A 19,883-nucleotide genomic window follows, 5' to 3' on the forward strand; every position below is an offset into this window, starting at 1 on the left:
TAGTTAAAAAACAAAACTGCAGAAGGGATAGGAACAAAGTGTTCACCAAAGAAGAGATCCAAAAGGCCCACAGATATATGAAAAAATGCTCCAAGGCACTGACTGTCAGAGAAATACAAATAAAGACAACAGTGAGATGAGATATCACTTCAAAAATAAGAGTTTGGCCCTGGGTGCCCAGGGGGAATGGAGACATGCCACAGCTGAAGTCAGTCCCCTCCTTCCCGTGCGCCACTTACTGCTTCTGGTATTTCCCACGGACTCACTAACTCAGTTTCATCATCACAACCTGTGCCACCCAGGGGCCACCCAGGGGCCAGGGTTCCTCATCTTTGCAGGTGAGAAAGCTCAGGGGCAGCCATGAGAGAACCCACTCCAGACCGCACCTAGGTTCATAACGCACAGAACTGGGACCCAAACCCAGGGAGTCTGGCTCCCCAGTGAACACCGCCGTCCAGGAAATCGCAAGGTCAGAAGGCCAGCTGCAGGTGCTGTCAGTTACCTTATCAAGAAAAGGCGCGCCAGTTCTCAAGCTCAATCAGCAAAGCAACTATTTGGCGAGTGTTTGTTTCTAGGACGACAGACTTCAGGTCTCCTCTCCCAGACCTGAGCTCTGGCAGAAGGTGCCAAGGGCCTGTGTTTCTGACTTGGGTGACAGGATGCACCTGGTTCTCAGGGAGCCAGCTCTAGCAGCTGAACTGGAAGCTTTGCAAAGAGCCGGAATCAGCCGCTCTGCATCAGCACCAAACACAGTGATCTGTGTCTTGTCTAAAATGCACTTCAGGTAACGAACCGAGGAGGAAGTGTTAACAGTGGTATCAAGAGTTGACAGCAAACTCCCCCCCCCCCATTACCTGTGACTGCCAAATAAAGGAGAAACTGGTATGGCTACGGCCCGCACTATAACCATCTGCCTGAGTACAGTGGTTCTCACACGCACGCACGCACGCACGCACGCACGCACGCACGCGTATCAGGAAAACAAGTTCCAAGTAGCTGCTCACAAGTGATTTTCCCTCTTTCTGAGTAAGTGCCAAGCTTCAGCACCCACTGCAAATGGCATCCTCTACAGGTTTCCACCTTACCAAAGAGACCTAAACTCAAAAGATCCTTTGTCTAATGAAGTCTCTGTGATGCTAAAAATCCATCTGGAAAACCAATGAAGACAGTCTAAAAGCATTTACATCCAGCTAGTGTTTCTCACCCGCCCTCTTTATTTTTCACAGCACCAGGGAATATATTCAGAGCCCTGGTCATGTACACCACCACCACTGAACAGCCTTCCCTGAGCCAATTTTTTTTCATTCTTTATTCAGATGACAGAGAGGGAAAGAGAAAGACAGAGAGGGAGAAGGAGAGACCACAGCACCGCTCTGCCATCCCTGGGGCTCCGCCCAGTGCTGTCTGTGGGGCTGGAACCCCATGTTTCGAAGGTGGTCTTTAAATTGAAAACACAGAGAATCACTCAGAACAGCTCGAGTTGTAAGAAGAATCCCAGCATAGTGGGACCAGGCAATGGCACACCCGGTTATGTGTACACATCCTAGTGCACAAGGACCAGGGTTCAAATCTCTAGTCCCCACCCGTAGGGGTAAAACTTCACAAGTGGTGAAGCAGGGCTGCAGGGGTCTCTCTGTCTCTCTCCCTCTATCTCCACCTCCCATCTCAATTTCTGTCTCTATCCAATAACATATAAATAAATACAGCTTTAAAATAAAGAAAGAAAGAAGCATATCAGAGTCGCAATTCGCTGTAAGAATCTTGGATCCTGAAACCCGGTCTCTACCTCGGCTTTGCCCCTGACTTGCTGTTGGCCCCTGGGCAAGTCACATGACCTCCTCCCTGGACTTGGTTTCCCCTTCTATAAAATGAGGAGATTGGACAAGATAACCTTTCTCTGGATCCTCCTTGAATTACAACACCCAGATGGAAAACAGAGCTGCCACGGGGTGGGGGTGGGGGAGTACGGAAATTAAGTTCAGGCTCTGCTCCATGGAAGCCAGAGAAGGCATCCCCGCCCCCCAATACATAACAGTTCCTAATTTATTTATTTATTTTCTTGCATGAAGGAAAAGGGCATCTGCTCAGAAGGAAAACGCAGGGGCTTACTGCTCCACCATCAAGAGCTGAGAAAGCACAGCCTGAGGAGGAGGGAGGCATGGGGGAGGGAGAGAGGGGGAGAGAGAGAGAGGGGGAGAGAGAGAGAGAGAGAGAGAGAGAGGGAAAGAGGGAGAGAGAGAGGGAGAGGAAGCCTTGGATCAGTGGGGATAAAAAGAGACTTGACCTTGGTTGGGCAATGAGGGATTGCAACACGGAGGACTGAGCTGGAAGGCAAAAACGGGGGCAGGCAAACAAAGGCCAGGGCGACGGGGAGGTGAGAGCCGTGAGCCGCCAGCACACTTGATCACTGTCTTTGTGTCCTGAGCTAATGCATGTTCTGGAAGCAGCAGAAGGGGAGGCACAGACGGGCGGGGAGGCCCCACCTTGCAAGATCAAAAGCAGCAGCTGAGGACAGGAGCCCACTGGGTGGTTGCCTGTTTCTCTGATTCTTTAAGGGGGGTGGGGGAAGCCTCATCTTCAACTCCAGTTTCCAGCAGCAGCGCGCTGAGAGATCTCTGGGGTCCGGGGTTCAAAAGTTCTCTTTCTCCTTGCATGTCAGTGTGGGCAAGGCACTTGAATGCAGACAGGCCCCCTCTCTTCCAATCCCTGACTTCACAACCCGCCAATCAGACTGGAGGCTAGAGAGTGGGAGAGGTGGGAGGCTGGGTGCTGTTCATCCCTCACCACCAACACCCCCAGCTTCTCAGCTGGCAGGAGGCAGGGGCCCATGGGAGAAAGGATTCTGGGTGGCAACTGATGCTAAGAAGCCTGGACCTCTGGGAAAAGGGGGGGGGGGGGGAGGGGGAGCTTTAGCTCCAAGCTGTGACCATGAACTGTGTGTGTGACCTGAGTCCGACAGGAACTCAGAGGTCGTACAGGCAGGCTCCTATTCTAGATACAGATGGATATGGGCCCTGGGTTAGACTGTTGTGGTAAACATCTAATTGCATTTATAGATCCTCTTCAAGTCTGTAAGCAACTCTCTGTCCTAGTCCTGCTTCCTAGTTCTACTCCCAACTCTTGACACCATCTTCCTAAGCAATCTTCCTAGTCCACCCCCATGTTAGAAATCAAGCTCCAGCAAGGATTAAGACACAGGCTCTAAGGAACATTGCTAAAATAGACTTCCAGCTTCCTCTTATCCTAAGGCCTCTTCTTTCATCTTCTCTATTCCTATTTTATGAATCCTATTTATTCAACATTTTGTCCTGCTTCATATCCTACTGCAGTTCAGCCACCAAGTTGCTGATGCTACTATGATGCCTTCATGACTCCCCTGGCCAGATGACCTCACCCACGTCACCTGGAACTTCACCCCCACCCCAAAGCCCTACCCCACTACCCCATAGACAGGCTGGAGGTATGGACTGACCTGCCAATGCTCATGTGCAGCAGTGAAGCAATTACACAAGCCAGAACTCCCATCTTCTGCAACTCATAAAGAATTCTGGTCCCTGGACAGACAACCCCACCAAGTGTCCTGGAGCTACAATTCCCCAGAGCCCCACCCCACAAGGGAAAGAGAGAGGCAGGCTGGGAGTATGGATCCACCTGTCAACGCGCATGTTCAGCAGGGAAGCAATTACAGAAGCCGGACCTTCCACCTTCTGCACTCCATAATGACCCTGGATCCATACTCCCAGAGGGATAAAGAATAGGAAAGCTATCAGGGGAGGGGATGGGATACGGAGTTCTGGTGGGGGGGATTGTGTGGAGTTGTACCCCTCTTATCTATACTCCCAGAGGGATAAACAATAGAGAAGTTTCCAGTGGAGGGGATGGGACACGGAACTCTGGCGGTGGGAACTGTTGGGAATTATACTCTTGTTATCTTACAGTCTTGTAAATCAGTATTAGATCACTAATAAAACAGAGAGAGCGAGAGAGAGAGGAAGCTCCATCAGGGAGTAGAGAGCATAGTGGAATCCCCTGGATGACTGGTCACGGTGCTAGCTTAGCTAGCGGTTAAAAAAACAAAAACAAAAAAAACTCCCTCAGCTGTAATTCCAGATATTTATCTTGAGTAAGGTCCTGCGATAGGTGATATAATAGATAATTTAATGCCACAGCATTTCATAATACACAATATACTGAAACACAAGTATCACATACAGGAAGAGGTAACATCATATACTGAAGTGTACTGTATGCATCTGCTCTGTGTAATAACCCTACCCTGGAATATCCTACTCCAATCTCCCTCATTAGCTCAGAGCAGGCAGATCCATCCCTGCAAAGACCACGTGTCTTCTCTTATCTCTGGGCTTGTTGGAGGGAGGGAGGAGGGGTCACTTGCCACATGTTGAGAGTTTGGCCTCTTTATGATGCTTCCGGTTCAGCAAGGGTGATACTCAGGTCAGATCACAGTATCTGTTAACTGGTTTGGCCCTGTTGGCTGCCCCATGCAGAAAGGGACATTCCCAGCCAGCAAGAGCACAGGCCAGAAGGCGTCTGAGCCGGGCAGTCTGAAGAATGCGTCTTTTCAAAGGCTCCACTCAGGAGCTCCATCTCTTCTGTCATCAGACACTGAGTGGGCTCCTCTGGCGGCCCAAGATGGGCTGCTGGCTGCTCAAAAGCCGCCCCACCACAGGCCTCCTGACCCCAAACACCCTTCTTCCCACACCTGCGGTGCCCTCATCTCCTGGCAATGTCCAACGGGTGCCATCAAACCAGGCAGCAACATCCCTGCTTCTGAGAGGACCCTCCAGCCTGTTGGTCTCTCGAACCCAAAAGTGAAAGTGCCTTCTCTCTCACTCCACTGCCCCGTCTCTCAGTCTCTGGGAGACCAGGCCCACGCCACAGCCAGAGTACCAGCGGCCTGATCTCCCCGGCACCAGCGTGTGGTCCTGGCTGGACATGCTGGACCTTTCCACCCAGTTAGTCAGGTGTCATCCGTGGGGCGCTCACCTGGGAGAGAATGTGGGTGTCCTGTGCTGACCTCTGGTGTCGCACCAAGGGTCTCTGGACTTCAATCCAACACAGAGCTAGCTGCTTCTAGGCCAATGAGAAGGCAGCCCAGAGTCGAGTTCTGACCAGAAAGGGGAGGGAGCATTCCTCCTGCAGCACAGAGAGGAATGGGCACTCTGGACATGGACCCGGCCTTCCCTGGTGTCAGATGTGGCGAAGGCTTGAATTGACCTGAACAGGACTCCCGGCCCTCCCAGGTCTCGTGAGAATGGTGTCACCCATTGCCAGCCTGGGGGACAAAGGTCCTGGAGCCGGAGAGCCTAGGTGTTGCTAAGAGACACAGGTGCGGCAGAGACCAGAATAGCCACTGGAGCTGGCTCCAGCCGGAGCGAGGGCGACCCCATCCAGACACCAGTGCCTGTAAACAGGTGCTGCTGGGTGCAGCTGGTGTCATGATGGAGAGTCCAGGACACGGCACCGTCACCAAGAGGGAACTGTCAGCTGGAGGGAAGGCAGGCTGCACTAAACCCCAGACTCAAGCCCCATGGACTTCCTGGAGGAGTACCCACATCAACTGTATGTGTATGTGTACTGGGGTTGAGGGGCAGCCTCATCACACCTGGCTCACAGTCAGCAGCTAGGGAGCCCCGGGCCAAGGTCAGCTCTCCTGCTCAAAGGATCCCTGCCAACAAGACTGCATGAGCATGCAACTGGCTCTCCGGGGTTAGAGAAGGAGCTCTGGGTCAAGCCAGCCAACAGACAACACTTGGCAGGCTCCTTCCTTAGCACCACTGGTGGCACCAACACGGCCCCTGTGCCATTAGCAGGAACCCCACCAAAGTGGCCCTTAGGCCAGCGGCACCCTCACCCCCACCTCCATCAACCAGGCAGATCTGACCACTGAGATGGCAGCTGGACCCTTTCACACAGCCTTAAGGTGGGGCCTGGGGTGTGTGTATTTCCCCAGGGGGTCCCCACAAGATTCCACCACACACATCCAGACACAGCAGAACCACCTGCCCCGTGAGGATACACTCACCCCAAGGGCAGCAGGGAACCCTGCGCCCACGGGAGCCTGGCAGCTTGGGGGCTCTGTGAGTGGCTCTGGATACAAGTGCCAGCCACGCTGGGGGCCAGCCAGAGGGTCCTCACCGGCCCACAGCAGGCCCCGACCCGAGGGTCCCAGGCCTCCATCAGTCACCGGTGGCAGGCCACCACTTACCTTCTCAGACTTGACCTTCTTGATCGGACGACACTCGCCTGCCCCTTCCTCAGGCTCCGGCTTAGCTCCCAGGGGGTTGAGTGCTGTCCCTGGTTCGATGGCTATACTCCCGAGTGGCTCGGTAGGGCCCACGTCCACCCCAGTGCCCCCATCATAGGGGCCTCCCCGGCCACCCAGGGCCACGGGCTGCAGCACCCCTGGCTCCTTCTCGGTGGTGGCGCAGGCGCCTGGCCCCTCGCTCCTCTCCTTCTTGCCCTTGGCCGGGCCGCCTTCCTTCTCCTTCTTGGCTCCTGCCACGCCACGGGAGGCCTTGGCCACCTTCTCCGAGGCCTTGGGAGCCATGGCGGCCACCAGGCCCCCGGCACCAGGCCCGTCCCCCGAGCGGCCCTGTGCCTCTTTCTTGCCCTGGGCCCCCTCGCCCCCTGGGGTGAACAGGGACGCCCCCGGCGGGGGTTTGCCGGCATCCTTGCCGCTCTTGCTCCTCTTGGATTTGGACTTGCCCTCCTTTCCCTGGGGGCCTGGCACCGGTGTCACGAACTTGATGTTGTCAGGCAGCGTGGCCACAGCGTTGGGGGCCGGGAGGCCCACCTCCTTCGAACCCGACATCTCCAGCTTCTGCTGGTCCTTCTCCAGGTCGGCGTCCAGGTCAATGATGAGGTTTCCCACGCCAATGTCCCATTCGTCCCCGCTGTCGTAGGTCTCCACCGGGTTCGCGTCCACTCCTTTCCCTCCGGAGGCTCCGCTGCTGCTCAAGGACATCTTAGAGTCAGCGTCCCACCGCAAGTTCAAGGCTCGTCCTCGCCCCCGACTTTCCTCTCCAGCCGAAGCTACGTCCTGGGCCCCGCTGCGTGGCTCAGCACCTGCCCAGAGGACCGCATTGTCGCTGGAGAGAGATGGGAAAGAGCTGGTCAAGGCACCGTCCCCTCCCCACCGTCACCATTACTACTACCCAGGTTCCGCTGGACCCTGGATCGATGCAATTCTCTCTCGGGTTGGGGGGACCTGGCATTTCCAGCTACCCAGAGAGGCTGTGCTGGGCCCTTAGCAGGAGACTGTCATCAGTTCCCCATCCCCAGAGACTGACTTCTCTGTTTTATAATTTTTAGTTTATTGCCACCGGGGTTATCTCCGCAGCACGATGCCAGCACTGAGTCCACCACTCCCAGCAGATAGGATAGAGAGAAACGAAGAGAGGACAGAATGAAAGAGAGAGACAGAGAAAGAGAGACACCTGCAGACCTACTTCACCACTCATGAAGCGGACCCCGTGTAGGTGGGGAGTGGGGACTAGAACCCTGGTCCTTGTGCTTGGTAATATGTGTGCTTTACTGGGTGTGTCACTGCCCAGCCCCCAGAGATTGACTTCTCTACTGCTGCCAGCTCAGACCACGGCTCTCCAGGGCCAAGTGCCAATGTGACCACCCAGCCCCAGCTGCTCCCTGCTCAGCGGTCAGCAGCTTGGAGCAGGGTCCAGAAAATACTGAAAGCCCTCAACTAACAAGGGACTGAGCCCTTGTCCTCCCTACTACTGGGTGGAGGGGCTTAATGATGGGTCAGAGTGAAGGACAGTGACAAGCAGGACCATGGAAGAGGCAGGCACCCACATGGGGTAGGGACATCAATGGAAAGAGAGTCCCCAGAGAGAGGGCCCAGCCTGTCCCGCTCAAGTTCAGAGAAGTGAAATCAGCGTCGCTGGACTCTGAGTCGCCAATTCCTCCCCCAGAGCAAAAGTCAGTGTGGCTGTTCCCAGTTCCCACTAAAATATGTCTGGAGACACAGAAAAAGAAGAAAACTCACATCGGTCCCTATCCATGTGGCCTGGAGCTAATACAACACCCAAGGCCAGAACACAGGCGAGGCTTCCCATTCCTACCCAAGGCCATGTGGTGTGGAGCAGGGGAAAGTTTTTAAATTGCTTTTCCTATTAAAAAAACCCCAGGGTGGTCCGGGAGGTGGCGCAGCGATAAGGCTTTGGACTCTCAAGCACGAGGTCCTGAGTTCGATCCCCAGCAGCACATGTGCCAGAGTGATGTCTGGTTCTTTCTCTCTCCTTCTATCTTTCTCATTAATAAATAAATAAAATCTGCAAAAAAAAAAAAAAAAAAGGAAGGAAAACCACTCAGGATTTCTGAACGACCAGGAAGTGAAGAAGGAGGCAGCTCTCTTCGTGGACCCTGGTGGTCTGCAGGAGCCCTGGTCCTCCTGCTGGGGAGGGCACCAGTTCCTGGCAGTACTGCTTTGTGCCCAGGTGCCTTTTCAGGACCCCAGCTTTCCAGACTTGCAGGCTTCCTGCCAACACTGGTGGTGCATTTCCAAAGCTGCCCTGTCAGACGGCCAGGGATCCTCTGATCAGCCTGGCTGCGGTGGCCAGATCACTCCCCATCTTTCCCCTCTAGCCTCCCTTGGATCCAGGCAGCTACTTGGCTCCAGGCAGGCTCTGATGTGAAGCCTGGACAGGGAGTCACTGCCTCGCTGGCTGGACAGGAAAAGCACTGACTTCATGCTTCCACGGGAGGAAAAGTGCAGAATCCAGACAGCCCTGGGCTTAGACAGCACAAGGCCAGCGTCCCTCATCCCCTTCCCCCTGTACGCGTGGCCCTGGTCAGGCCCCAGTCCTCAGCCTCTGGTCTCACCATGGTCAGGAGCACCTCTGCGGGAGAGGCCAAGGTCGCAACCTGGATGTGGTCGACGGCAGAAGCTGTGTCCTGCGTGGAACACACTCTGTCTCTCAGCAGATGGGTGTGCAGTCACACATTTCAGGCTCATTAATCTCTCTCTCTAGAGCACATCCCATGACTCCCCCAGCTCGAGCGTGAATGGGGTGGCGGGCCGGGAGGTGGTGCCGTGGATAAAGCGCTAGACTCACGCAAGCTTGATTCCTGGCATCAAAAGTGCCAGAGAGGTACTCTTCCTTGCTCATAAGTAACTATTCAAATCTTTAAAAGAAAAAAATATATAATAATGAACAGGGCTGGGAGAAAACATCCATTAGGGGCCCCAGGGAAGCTCCGTGGATGACGCAGTGGTGTCTCTGTCTCCCTCTAAATAAAGAGCGAAGAAAATCACGGGGCTAGACACAGGTGCACCAGGTTGTGTACCCATTACCATTCTCAAGGACCTAAGTTCAATCCCCCACTCCCCACCTGCAGGGGAGAAGCTTCACGAGTGGTGAAGCAGGGCTGTAGGTGTCTCTCTCCTCTCCCTCCTCCCTCCCAATTTTTGTGCTATCAAAAAAATTAGCGATATTGCCCAAGTCTAAGGCCCTAAGTCCATCCTAGGTGCTATAAATAAGAAAGGATGCTTAAGACCTCCCTTCAAAAATGCTAAGAGTGAGACAGTTGGGGGGTTGGATGGTGGCGCATCTAGTTGAGTGCATGTACTACCATGCACAAGGATGAAGGTTCAAGCCCCCCACTCCCCACCTGCAGGGGGAAACTTCACAAATGGTGAAGCAGTACTGCAGATCTCTCTCTCTCTCTCCCTCTCTCGCCCTTCTTCTTCCTCTCTACCTCCTCCTCCCCTCTCAATTTCTTTCTGTCCTCTCTAATAAAAAAAGAAAGAAAAAATAGAAGAAGACAGCTGCCAGGTGCAATGAGTGGATTAGTAGTGCCGGCACCAAGTCCTAGCAATAACCCTGTGGCAACTTAAAAAAAAAATTGAAAAATAAAAAGATGAGAGACCGGTGTGAGTTCTCCATCCCCGTGGAAAGAACTCAATCAGCAACTTCAGCTACTCAGGCCCAGACACAGCAAGTACAGAACATCTCTCCCTGCCTGGAGAGAGTTCTGAACACACCCAAGGGTGTGTCGGTCTCTTTCCCTGCAGACACCCCCAAGTCACCCGGCCTCAGTGGCCGGTGCCCACTGTCACACTCTGGGATGTCTGTCCTCCCTCCGCCTGGAACCTCCAGCGGCTGAGAGTCCCGCCTCGTGGACAAGGTGCCGGGAGTCACCCCATCCAGACAGTAAGGTCTGGCTAGCTCTGACCTTCCAGAAGTGACATGGACAGGCCAAAAAAAAAGTCCTGCTCAGCTCTAGGAAGTGTGGTGCGCAATGCTTAGACTCCAGGGCAGGCTGTCTGGTCTCCGATCCCCCCCCACCCCACCCCCCGTCCCTCACCAGGCTGCTAGTCAAGTTGTCCCGTTCATTACCAAACAGAGGCAGAGGTGGTTCTGAACAGGTGAGGAGCATAGAAATCTGAACACTGTAACCTGACCCAAAACAGAAAATGGCGGGCTGGAGAGAGAGCTCAGCAGGCAGGGTGTGTGCCTAGCTGTGTGCAAGGCCCCGGTTTGAGCCCCGGTGTCAAGCAAGGCATGCCATGGCAGCAGGGGAAGCTCTCGTGCTGGCGTGCTCTGTCCATTCTGTCGTTCTGTAAGAAAAGGCTAGTCGGGGGGGGGGGGTAGCACTTTTAAAATACAGGGTCCAGGAGGCAACAGTAGATCAAGCCTTGGACTTTCAAGCATGAGGCCCCCAGCTGAACACTCCAAATGCTAAGAGCCAGAGTGATGCTCTGGTTCTCAATCCCAATCTCTCTCTAATAATAAATAAATATTTAAAACAACATTTAAATAGACATTTAAAACAAGAGGCAGTGAAGCAGGTATGCAATTTCTCTCTGTCCTATCCAACAACAACAACAATAATAACCACAACAACGATAAAACAACAAGGGCAACAAAAGAGAAATAATGGCCTCCAGGAGCAGTGGATTCGTGGTGCAGGCACCAAGCCTCAGCAATAACCCTGGAGGCAAAAAAGAAAGAAAGAAAGAAAGAAATGAATATATATTGTTTTTTTAAAAATATTTTTAAATATTTATTTATTCCCTTTTGTTGCCCTTGTTGTTTTATTGTTGTAGTTATTATTGTTGTTGTTGATGTCGTCATTGTTGGATAGGACAGAGAGAAATGGAGAGAGATGGGGAAGACAGAGAGGGGGAGAGAAAGGCAGAAACCTGCAGACCTGCTTCACCACCTGTGACTCCCCTGCACGTGGGAAGCCAGGGGCTCGTACCAGGACCCTTATGCCGGGTCCTTGTACTTTGCGCCATGTGTGCTTAACCCACTGTGCTACCGCCCGACTCCCTGTTCATTTCTTTCTACAAATTAATTTCTAGCTGGTTCTAACAGCCATTTACCTTCTACAAAAGAGAACGCCTAGGTCGGGAGAGAGCTCAGCCAGCAGAGTGCACGCTTGGCCACACTCAAGGGTCCGGGTCCGAGCCCTACACGGCACCAGAGGACGCTGCAGCGATGTTCTGGTGTTTCTCTCTCTCTTCAGCTCTTGTTCCCCATCTCTGTCTCCTTCTAACAGAAACTGAGAGAGGATGGGGCGGGAAGTGCTTTTAAAAAGAAAAATGCCAGAGGTTCAATGCCTGGCTCCACCCCAAGAAAGAGCTGAGCAGGGCTTCGGTTAAAAAAAGAAAATGCCAGGGCTCTCATCTCCCGGCCATCTTCAGATGTGGCTCAGAAAACCCTCCATTATGGTGCCTGACACACTGGCTCCCTTGGGGCCGCGGGGCTGGTCCTGGCTCCTGGTCTGAGCAGCTGGACTGTATCTTTCGCCAAGAAAGAGCCTGTGGCAGGACCAGCCGGGAGAGGTCACAGGGTGGAGTACAAACCAACGGATACCCCAGTGCTGACAGAACAGGGGCAGGTGACGCCAGCAGCCCTGCCGTCCAGACCTCATGTCCACTGTCCCCCACGACTCTGTTGACGCCCACCCCCATCCCCACCCCTATGATAGCAGGTGTCTGCCATCCTCCCGCCTGCCCCAGAATTCCCACCAGGGAATTCCCGCTGGCTCTCGGCCTTGGCTTGGGAGGCTCAGATGAAGAAAAGACACACGGCACCCATCTGAGGTGGTGGGTCCAGTTCAGCAGGGCTCACTGAACTGTGTCACCTCAGGACAGAGGGAAAGAAGGGCAATGCCTCTCAGCTGGGGGGGCAGAGGGGGAGTGGTGCCAGCAAAGGAACCCAGGGCCTCGTGCACGCATGACAGATACTCTAACTCCCCCAACCAACTCCGTCCAAATCTCTATTTGTTTTAGGAATGTATGTATTTATTTATGTTTACCTAGAGACTGAGAAGGCAGAGAGAGAGAGAGAGAAAGGGGGGCCAGGAGGTAGTGCACCGAGTTAAGCACACACAGTATCAAGTGTAAGGACCTGTGCGAGGATCCTGGTTCGAGCAGCCAGTTCCCTACCTGTGGGGGAGGGGGGTTTGCTTCACAAGCGAAGTAGAGCTGCAGGTATCTCTCTGTCTCTCTTCCTCTCTATCTCCCCCTCCTCTCTCATTTTTTTTCTCTCTCTCCTATCCAATAAAATGGGGGCGGGGAATGGCCTCCGGGAGCAGTGAATTCATAGTGCAGGCACTGAGGGAGCCCCAGTGATAACCCTGGAGGCAAAAAAAAAATAGGCAGGAAGAGGGAGAGAGAAAGGGAGACACACTACAGCATCAAACTTTCCTTCAGTCAGGTGGGGCAGGGCTCAAACCTGGGCCGTACACACAGCAAAGCAGTGCATTATCCAAGACAGCTATTTCACCGGTCCCTATTTTTTATGATTTTAGATAGGAACAGAGAGACAGAGATAGAGACAGAGAGAGAAAGAGAGAGTGTGAAAGAGGAGCAGGCACCACAGCACTGAAGCTGCCTTCAATGTGGTGGGGGCCAGGCGCGAAACTGGGCTGTGTACAGGGCAAAGCAGTGCACTGCCCAAGTGAGCTGTCACCGGCCCCCCGTCTCTATTTTTTTATGGAGATAAGGGAGACAGGGAAGGAGGGAGAAATACTGAAGCAGCGCCCATCACCCATGGCGCCCCCTTGGTGCTGCCCAGGGCAGTGCTGCTCTAACTCTGAGCCACCGCCCAGCCCTGACCACTTGGTCAATGAGGATAACCCAGTAAGTTAAATTCACATTTAACCTGACAGGGCTCCACAAATTTCTGTCGTTAGACGCTGAAGAGGGGCCAGGCGAGAGAGCATAATGGGGATACGAAACCAATTTCAAACCTAAGGGTCCAAATCCCGGGTTCAGTTCCCCACACCACCATAAGCTAGAATTGAGCAGTGAGTGAGTGCTCTGGGCTTCCCTATCTGCCTCTACCTTTCTCTCTCTCAAAAAGTAAATAAAATACATTTAAAAAATAAAAGCTGAAGAGGGACTGGGAGGTAGCTCAGCAGGTGGAGTGTCCCACCTCTCTACATGCGGGGCTGGAGCCTTGGCCCCACATAAGAGTACACGGGCTCCGCCAAGGGGCAGAGTGCTGCTGTAATCTGAAGAGCATGAAAAAGGGGGGCCGGGCGGTGGCATACCTGGTCGAGTGCACACATTATAATGTGCAGAGACTGGGTCGAAGCCCCCGGCCCCCGTATGCAGGGAAAAGCTTTGTGAGTGGTGAAACAGGGCTGCAGGTATCTCTCTGTCTCTCTCCCTCCCCCTACCCTCTTGATTTCTGGCTGTCTCTATCCAATAAATAAATAAAGATTAAAAAAAATTAAAGGGGGCCACAGAGTGGCGCACCGGGTTAAGCACACATAGTACGAAGCACAAGGACCTGTGCAAGGATCCTGGTTCAAGTTCCCGGTTTCCTACCTGCAGGAAGGTTGCTTCACAAATGGTGAAGCAGGACTGCAGGTGTCTGTCTCTCTCCCTCTCTATCTTCCCCCTCCTCTCTCAATTTCCCTCTGTCCTACCCAATAAAATGGGGGGGGGGAGAATGCCCTCCAGGAGCAGTGGATTCGTAGTGCTGGCATTGAGCCCCAGTGATAACCCTGGAGGCAAAAAAATAAAAATAAATAAATAAATAAAGAGAGTGAAATAGGCAGCAGCCAGGAGCACTGATATCATGTATAAGTGAGGCCTTAGCACTCCCACCACAATAATAATAATAATGACAACAATAAAGGAGGTTTCTTCACCTGTCATCATTCAAGCTACCCTCCCCTTGGCTCCAGCTCTCACCTGTTTCCTGGAGATCAACACAGTGCGAGGCGTCACGCAGGGGAGGCCTGGCTATTTTTATCTTTCGTTCTGAGCCTCTGCAGAGCGATGCCCAGCCATCCCCTGGCAGTGCCCGGAGCTATTTTTTCTAGGAACAGCTGACCGAGGTCCCCAGCCTCCTCTGTGGTGACAGTGGCTGAGGACGTGCTCCAGCCTCCCTGCCTCCCTCTAAAATACTGCTTGCCTGCTTCTGCTTTTCGAGATCAGACAGACAGCCTGAGAACCCGACTGCCCCAAGGGCTCACAGAGGCAGGAGAGCCTGCATGTGTCGCTCACACAAAGCATTCATCAAAATGCCAAGTAACTGCCACCGCCCAAGTCCTCACAGCCAGGAGAGTCTGTCATCTGGATGATTCCAGGAGCTGACGTCTCAAGGGACCGGCCCAACGCGGGAAGAACCCAGAGAGGGAGAGTCCGAATGCTCAGTTCTACTGCTTCATGTTTGCCGCTGGGGTCACCGTGCAGATGAGTGAACGCGCTGGGCCTTGTCTCCCCAGAGTCCCCTCTGTGTCTTCCACCCCGTCACACTATTTTCACTAGGGCAGGGACATTTTGAGTCAAGCAAGGATTTCAGTCCTCCTGAAAAGGTAGCCCCCTGCTGTCTCCGCTAGTCCCACAAGTGCAGAGCTAAGCGGGCCCACACGTCAGCCACTGGGCAAGAAATCATCATGCCGTGATTGTGCTTGTCGGGGGGGGGGGGGGGGGGAGGGGGAGAAAGAAGTAAGGGTGGCAGGATGGCTCTCGTCATGTTTATGTCACTGTCGCTGGGCTCAGGTGAATCTGATGCCTCAGGTCACATATTCGGGTAAGACATACAAGAGACCTGCCGGTGGGTGGGAAGAAATGTCACCTTACTGTGCCACCTCCCCCAGTGTCACCTTGCTCAATCTGATTATCAGGGAAAGATCAGTGCCAGGCCCTGCCCTGTCCCCCTCTGCCAAGCTGTGTCAGGGGACACCCTCTGAGAAGGCCACAATATTGGTGACCTGGTAGTGACACTGCACGAGGTGGATGGACAGATCGGGGACCTCCCGGAACCAGGAATGGTGGCCACGAGCACAGACACCATGGAGACACCTGCAGACGTGGCCTCTCTCTCTCTCCCATGGGGGGGGGGGGGGAGTTGGGGACAATACCTGGAACACACCAGCCTCATGTCCATTAACAGGCCTGCGCCAGCCAGCCGGCTTCAAACTGTAGGCCAGGGGAGGGCATTCAGGACTTGCAGGTGAGCGGGCCCAGGGTTTGATCCCTGGCACCGCCAACAGCCAGAGCTGAGTGGTGCACTGGTCAAAAAGAAACAAGAGGCCAAGAGATAGTCCAGCCCAGCAGACAGCATGCTTTACCATGCCCCGGAGCCCAGGTTCAAGCCAACCACCACCACGCGGGAGTGTGGGGTGGGGGAGGGGTGGGGGAGGGGTGGGGGAGGGGTGGGGTGGGGTGGGGTGGGGGCTTCAGCAGGAGAGCAAAGCTGTGCTGTCCCTCCTTCTACGTCTTTTTCTCCCTATGTCTCCCGTTCTTTTTTCTTTCTTTTAAATTGCCAACAGGGTTATTAATGGGGCTCAGTGTCAGCACTATGAATCTACCACTGCCAGTGGCCATCTTTCCCTTTTTTTTTTTAATCTTTCTATTACACTTGATAGGACAGAGAAATTAAGAAAGGAGTGGTAGATAGAGAGGGAGAGAGACAGAGAGACACCTGCAGACCTGCTGCACCTTTTGTGAAGTGCCCCCCCTGCAGGTGAGGAGTGGGGGCTCAAACCCAGGTCCTTGGGCACGGTAATATGTGCGTAAGGGCACCACCTGGCCCCTTCTCGTTCTGCATCTACAGAAAAAAAAAGGGGGGCCACCATGAACAGTGGAGCTGTGCAGGCACCCAGCCCCATCAATAACCATCAAACAGATAACTAGCTAGCTAGACAGACAGACAGACAGACAGAAAGATAGACAGATAGGTGGATAGTGGTTGAAAGGCATTTCACCAGGTCAGTGTGTGGCTAGAGTCTGAGCCCCAGCACTACCCCAGAAGGCCAAAGCTCCAATGCTGTGGTGTGTCTGCCTTCCCCTCTCTCTCTCTCTCTCTCTCTTTCTCTCATTCTGAAATAAAAAGAATGGAAAAAGTCAGCCTAGGAGTGGTGAAATCACATGTGCATAAGGCCCCACCACTGCAAATAAAATAATAACAAGGGAGTTGGGCGGTAGCTCAGCGGGTTAAGCGCACATGGTGCTAAGGTCAAGGACAGGTGTAAGGATCCCAGTTCGAGCCCCCAGCTCCCCACCTGCAGGGGAGTCACTTCACAGGCGGTGAAGCAGGTCAGCAGGTGTCTTTCTCTCCCCCTCTCTGTCTTCCCCTCCTCTCTCCATTTCTCTCTGTCCTATCCAACAACAATGACATCAGCAACAATAGCTACGATAACAATAAAAAACTACAAGGGCAATAAAAGGGAAAATAAATAAATATAAAATAATAATAATAACAACAAGTAAGGAAGAATAAAGTTGAGGTACTGCCCTCACCACCGCCCATGCCTCCTCTATGGTCCGAATCCCGTCCCAATGTTGCTCACAGCCTGCTCTGTGCTTGAAACAAATCCCACAGGCTCCTTCCAGCTCCCGTTCAGGGTTCTGGGAGACTGGGCTACCCTGCTTGGCCTTTCTCACTGTGGGTCAGGAACGAGGGGGACGGGACCCGTGCAATGGGGAGGCAGTGAGGATTCTTGGGGTGCAATAAAGAAGAAAAGCCCAAGAGAGCTCCCAAAGTACCCCCCCAAGACCTCCCATTCCCCACCCAGGCAGCCTGGAACGCAAGGCCAGGCTCTCCTGAAGTCGGGGGGGGGGGGGTTCTTCCAGGCTTCTGTGACAGTGGGGCTTGTCCCCAGTTTATTTGGTTTGTGACCCACTGTGCTGAAGAGGAGTTACCTTCACGTAAAAGGAGTAGAGAGGAAAGAAGAAAAAGAAACAAAAAAGAAACAAAAAAGCCACAGGTGTCTCTCTCTCCATATATATATATATATATATATACATAACTTCAAAAATCCAACTGGAGCTAGTGAGCCTAGCTCAGGTGCGGAGTGAGATTAGACTAGGCGGACTAGAAGCCCGGAGGGATAGCTCCCTGGGTAGGGAGGGCATGGGGCACTCGTGAGGCTCAGGTTCCAGCCCTGGAACGACATGAGAGTGTCACAGAACTGAGGGAAGCTTCAGTGCTGTGCTGTCTATCTCTGTCAGTCTAGAAGCGGTGAGATCCCACACGTTCAGTGAGACCTCGATTCTCCCCCACAAAGGAAACACACACACACAACTGTTTATGTAGAGACCACAGAGAGCAGGGCAGACAGACATCTCAGAAAGTTGACAATGGAGGGAGGGCAAAATGCACGCAGCAAAGACTGAAAGGAAGACAGGTGCTAAAATATTATAATAGCTGATTCCAGCAAAGAGTCTGTGTACACACACACACACACACACACACACACACACTACAGAGGAAGATAAAAAACTCTGTCAAGCCCCCAGCTCCCCACCTGCAGGGAAGTCGCTTCACAGGTGGTGAAGCAGGTCTGCAGGTGTCTGTCTTTCTCTCCCCCTCTGTCTTCCTCTCCTCTCTCCATTTCTCTCTGTCCTAGCCTATCCACCAATGACGACAACAACAATAAAACAACAAGGGCAACAAAAGAGAATAAATAAACTTTAAAAAAAATCAGCTCTGGAGAAGCCTGGGTAGGGAGAGAAGAATTAAGGAAGCCGTCAGGGAGATGAGAAGTTTCTGGCAGGGTGGGGACCCCAACAGCACAGCAGAAAGCCTAGATGCCGGGTGGAAAGGGCAGGCTGAGTGGGAGGGAGAGCTGCTCCACTCTGAGTGAGAAAGACTGAGGGGGTCCGGGTGGTGGTGCACCAGGTTAAGAGCACACAGTATAAAACACAAGGATTCCAGTTTGAGCCCCCATTCCCTGGCTACAGGGGGGGACACTTCACAAGCAGGTCTGCAGGTGTCTCTGTCTTTCTCCCTATCTCCCCTCCCCTCTCAATTTCTCTCTGTCTTATCCAATAAAATGGGAAAAATGGCCTCCAGGAGTAGTGGATTTGTAGTACTGGCACCTAGCCCCAGCAATAACCCTGGGAAGAAAAAAAAAAAAAAAAAGACAGTCAGACTTAGGTAGGTCAGGCTGAGGGAGAACAGGCTCCAACAGGTCCCCAAGGCTTCTGACAGATGACCTTTGCCAGCCCCAAGGAGCCAACCAGAGCCGACGACCCAAGTCTCTCCTTCACAACACCTCCGTCCACAGTAGCACACCCACTAACTACCTGACTGTCCCTCTCCCCCACCTGGCCGTGAGTCCCAAAAGGACAATGACCCTATGGGGGCCCAGGACACAGCTGCTCAAGAATCATTAGCTGTGGTCCTGGAGGTGGCGCAGTAGATAAAGCACTAGACTCTCAAGCATGAGGTCCTGAGTTCAATCCCCAACAGTACATGTACCAGAGTGATGTCTGGTTCTTTCTCTATCCTATCTTTCTCATGAATAAATAAATTCTTTTTAAAAAGAAAGAAAGATGCATTAGCTAAATGGGTGCTGGGAGATAGCTCAGTGGGTGCAGGACACGCCTTGCCATGCACGAGGCCCTGGGCTGGGTCCCCTACAGTCCCATGTGGGACACCATGGCCAGTACTGGAGAGGGCAGCTCCAGTGAAGAAGGTACTGTGGCCTCTCTCTGTCCTTTCTTTTTTTCCTTTTTAAATATTTATTTATTTATTCCCTTTTGTTGCTCTTGTTGTTTTATTGTTGTAGTTATTATTGGTATTGATGTCATCGTTGTTGGATAGGACAGAGAGAAATGGAGAGAGGAGGGGAAGACAGAGAGGGGGAGAGAAAGACAGACACCTGAAGACCTGCTTCACCACCTGTGAAGCGACTCCCCTGCAGGTGGGGAGCCGGGGGCTTGAACCGGGATCCTTACGCCGGTCCTTGTGCTTTACACCATGTGCACTTAACCTGCTGCGCTACTGCCCGACTTCCTTCTCTGTCCTTTCTAAGGGCACAGGATTAAAATAAATAAATCAATAAATAAAATTAATTGGGCCAGAAAGATTTCTTGGCAGTATCTTTGTTCATTCCCCCGTATCACTGGGAAAAGACGCCACAATTTTTTATAGTAAGAACTATAATCAGATGACTACTGTCAGCTGTGTGGACTACAGAATGAGGCTGTGCAGAGGGATGGCTTTTCACCCTCTTATCTGAGGAAAAACTAAAATGAAATGAGAGGAAAATGGAACGGCAGGCAAGAAGCCCCAGTGGGCCCTGCTGGCCACGCACAGAAAGACTGGTTTCCAGCTGGGGAGAGAGCTCAGTGCTACTCGCCGCCACTTCAGCTCCCGGTGCGGCTCATGCCAGGGTGACACTCAAGACCACCTTCTCACTCTGTAAAATAAACTTTGTTTTTTTTTCTTTTTTTCTTTTTTTGATGCTTCCCTAGAAGTATCCATCTCAGAACCAAGGAAAATGCTAAGGGACTGGGCGGGAGCACACTTGGTTAAGTGCACATGCTACATGTCCAAGGACCTGGGTTCAAGCCCCTGGTCCCCACCTGTAGGAGTGGTGAAACAGTGCTGCTGGTATCTGTCTATATGTCTGTCTCTCTCTCTCTC

At 52.9% G+C, this 19,883-nt stretch overlaps 1 protein-coding gene across 3 annotated transcripts in view; it reads right to left on the reverse strand.

Annotated features, from left to right (window-relative positions):
- ZNF609 (zinc finger protein 609) overlaps positions 1–19,883 on the reverse strand; it is a 174,952-nt gene that overhangs the window by 144,463 nt on the left and 10,606 nt on the right. For 2 of the 3 annotated variants that reach the window (XM_060174321.1, XM_060174322.1), the window contains one exon: positions 6,230–7,112. In XM_060174321.1, coding sequence (XP_060030304.1) covers positions 6,230–6,988 — 759 coding nt within the window. In that variant the 5' untranslated portion in view covers positions 6,989–7,112. Of the gene's footprint in view, positions 1–6,229; positions 7,113–15,369; positions 15,520–19,883 lie in introns of all 3 variants that reach the window. The other variant, XM_060174320.1, reaches the window with a different exon arrangement.

The sequence above is a fragment of the Erinaceus europaeus genome, chromosome 16 (assembly GCF_950295315.1).
Source record: "Erinaceus europaeus chromosome 16, mEriEur2.1, whole genome shotgun sequence".
NCBI classification, from domain to species: domain Eukaryota; kingdom Metazoa; phylum Chordata; class Mammalia; order Eulipotyphla; family Erinaceidae; genus Erinaceus; species Erinaceus europaeus.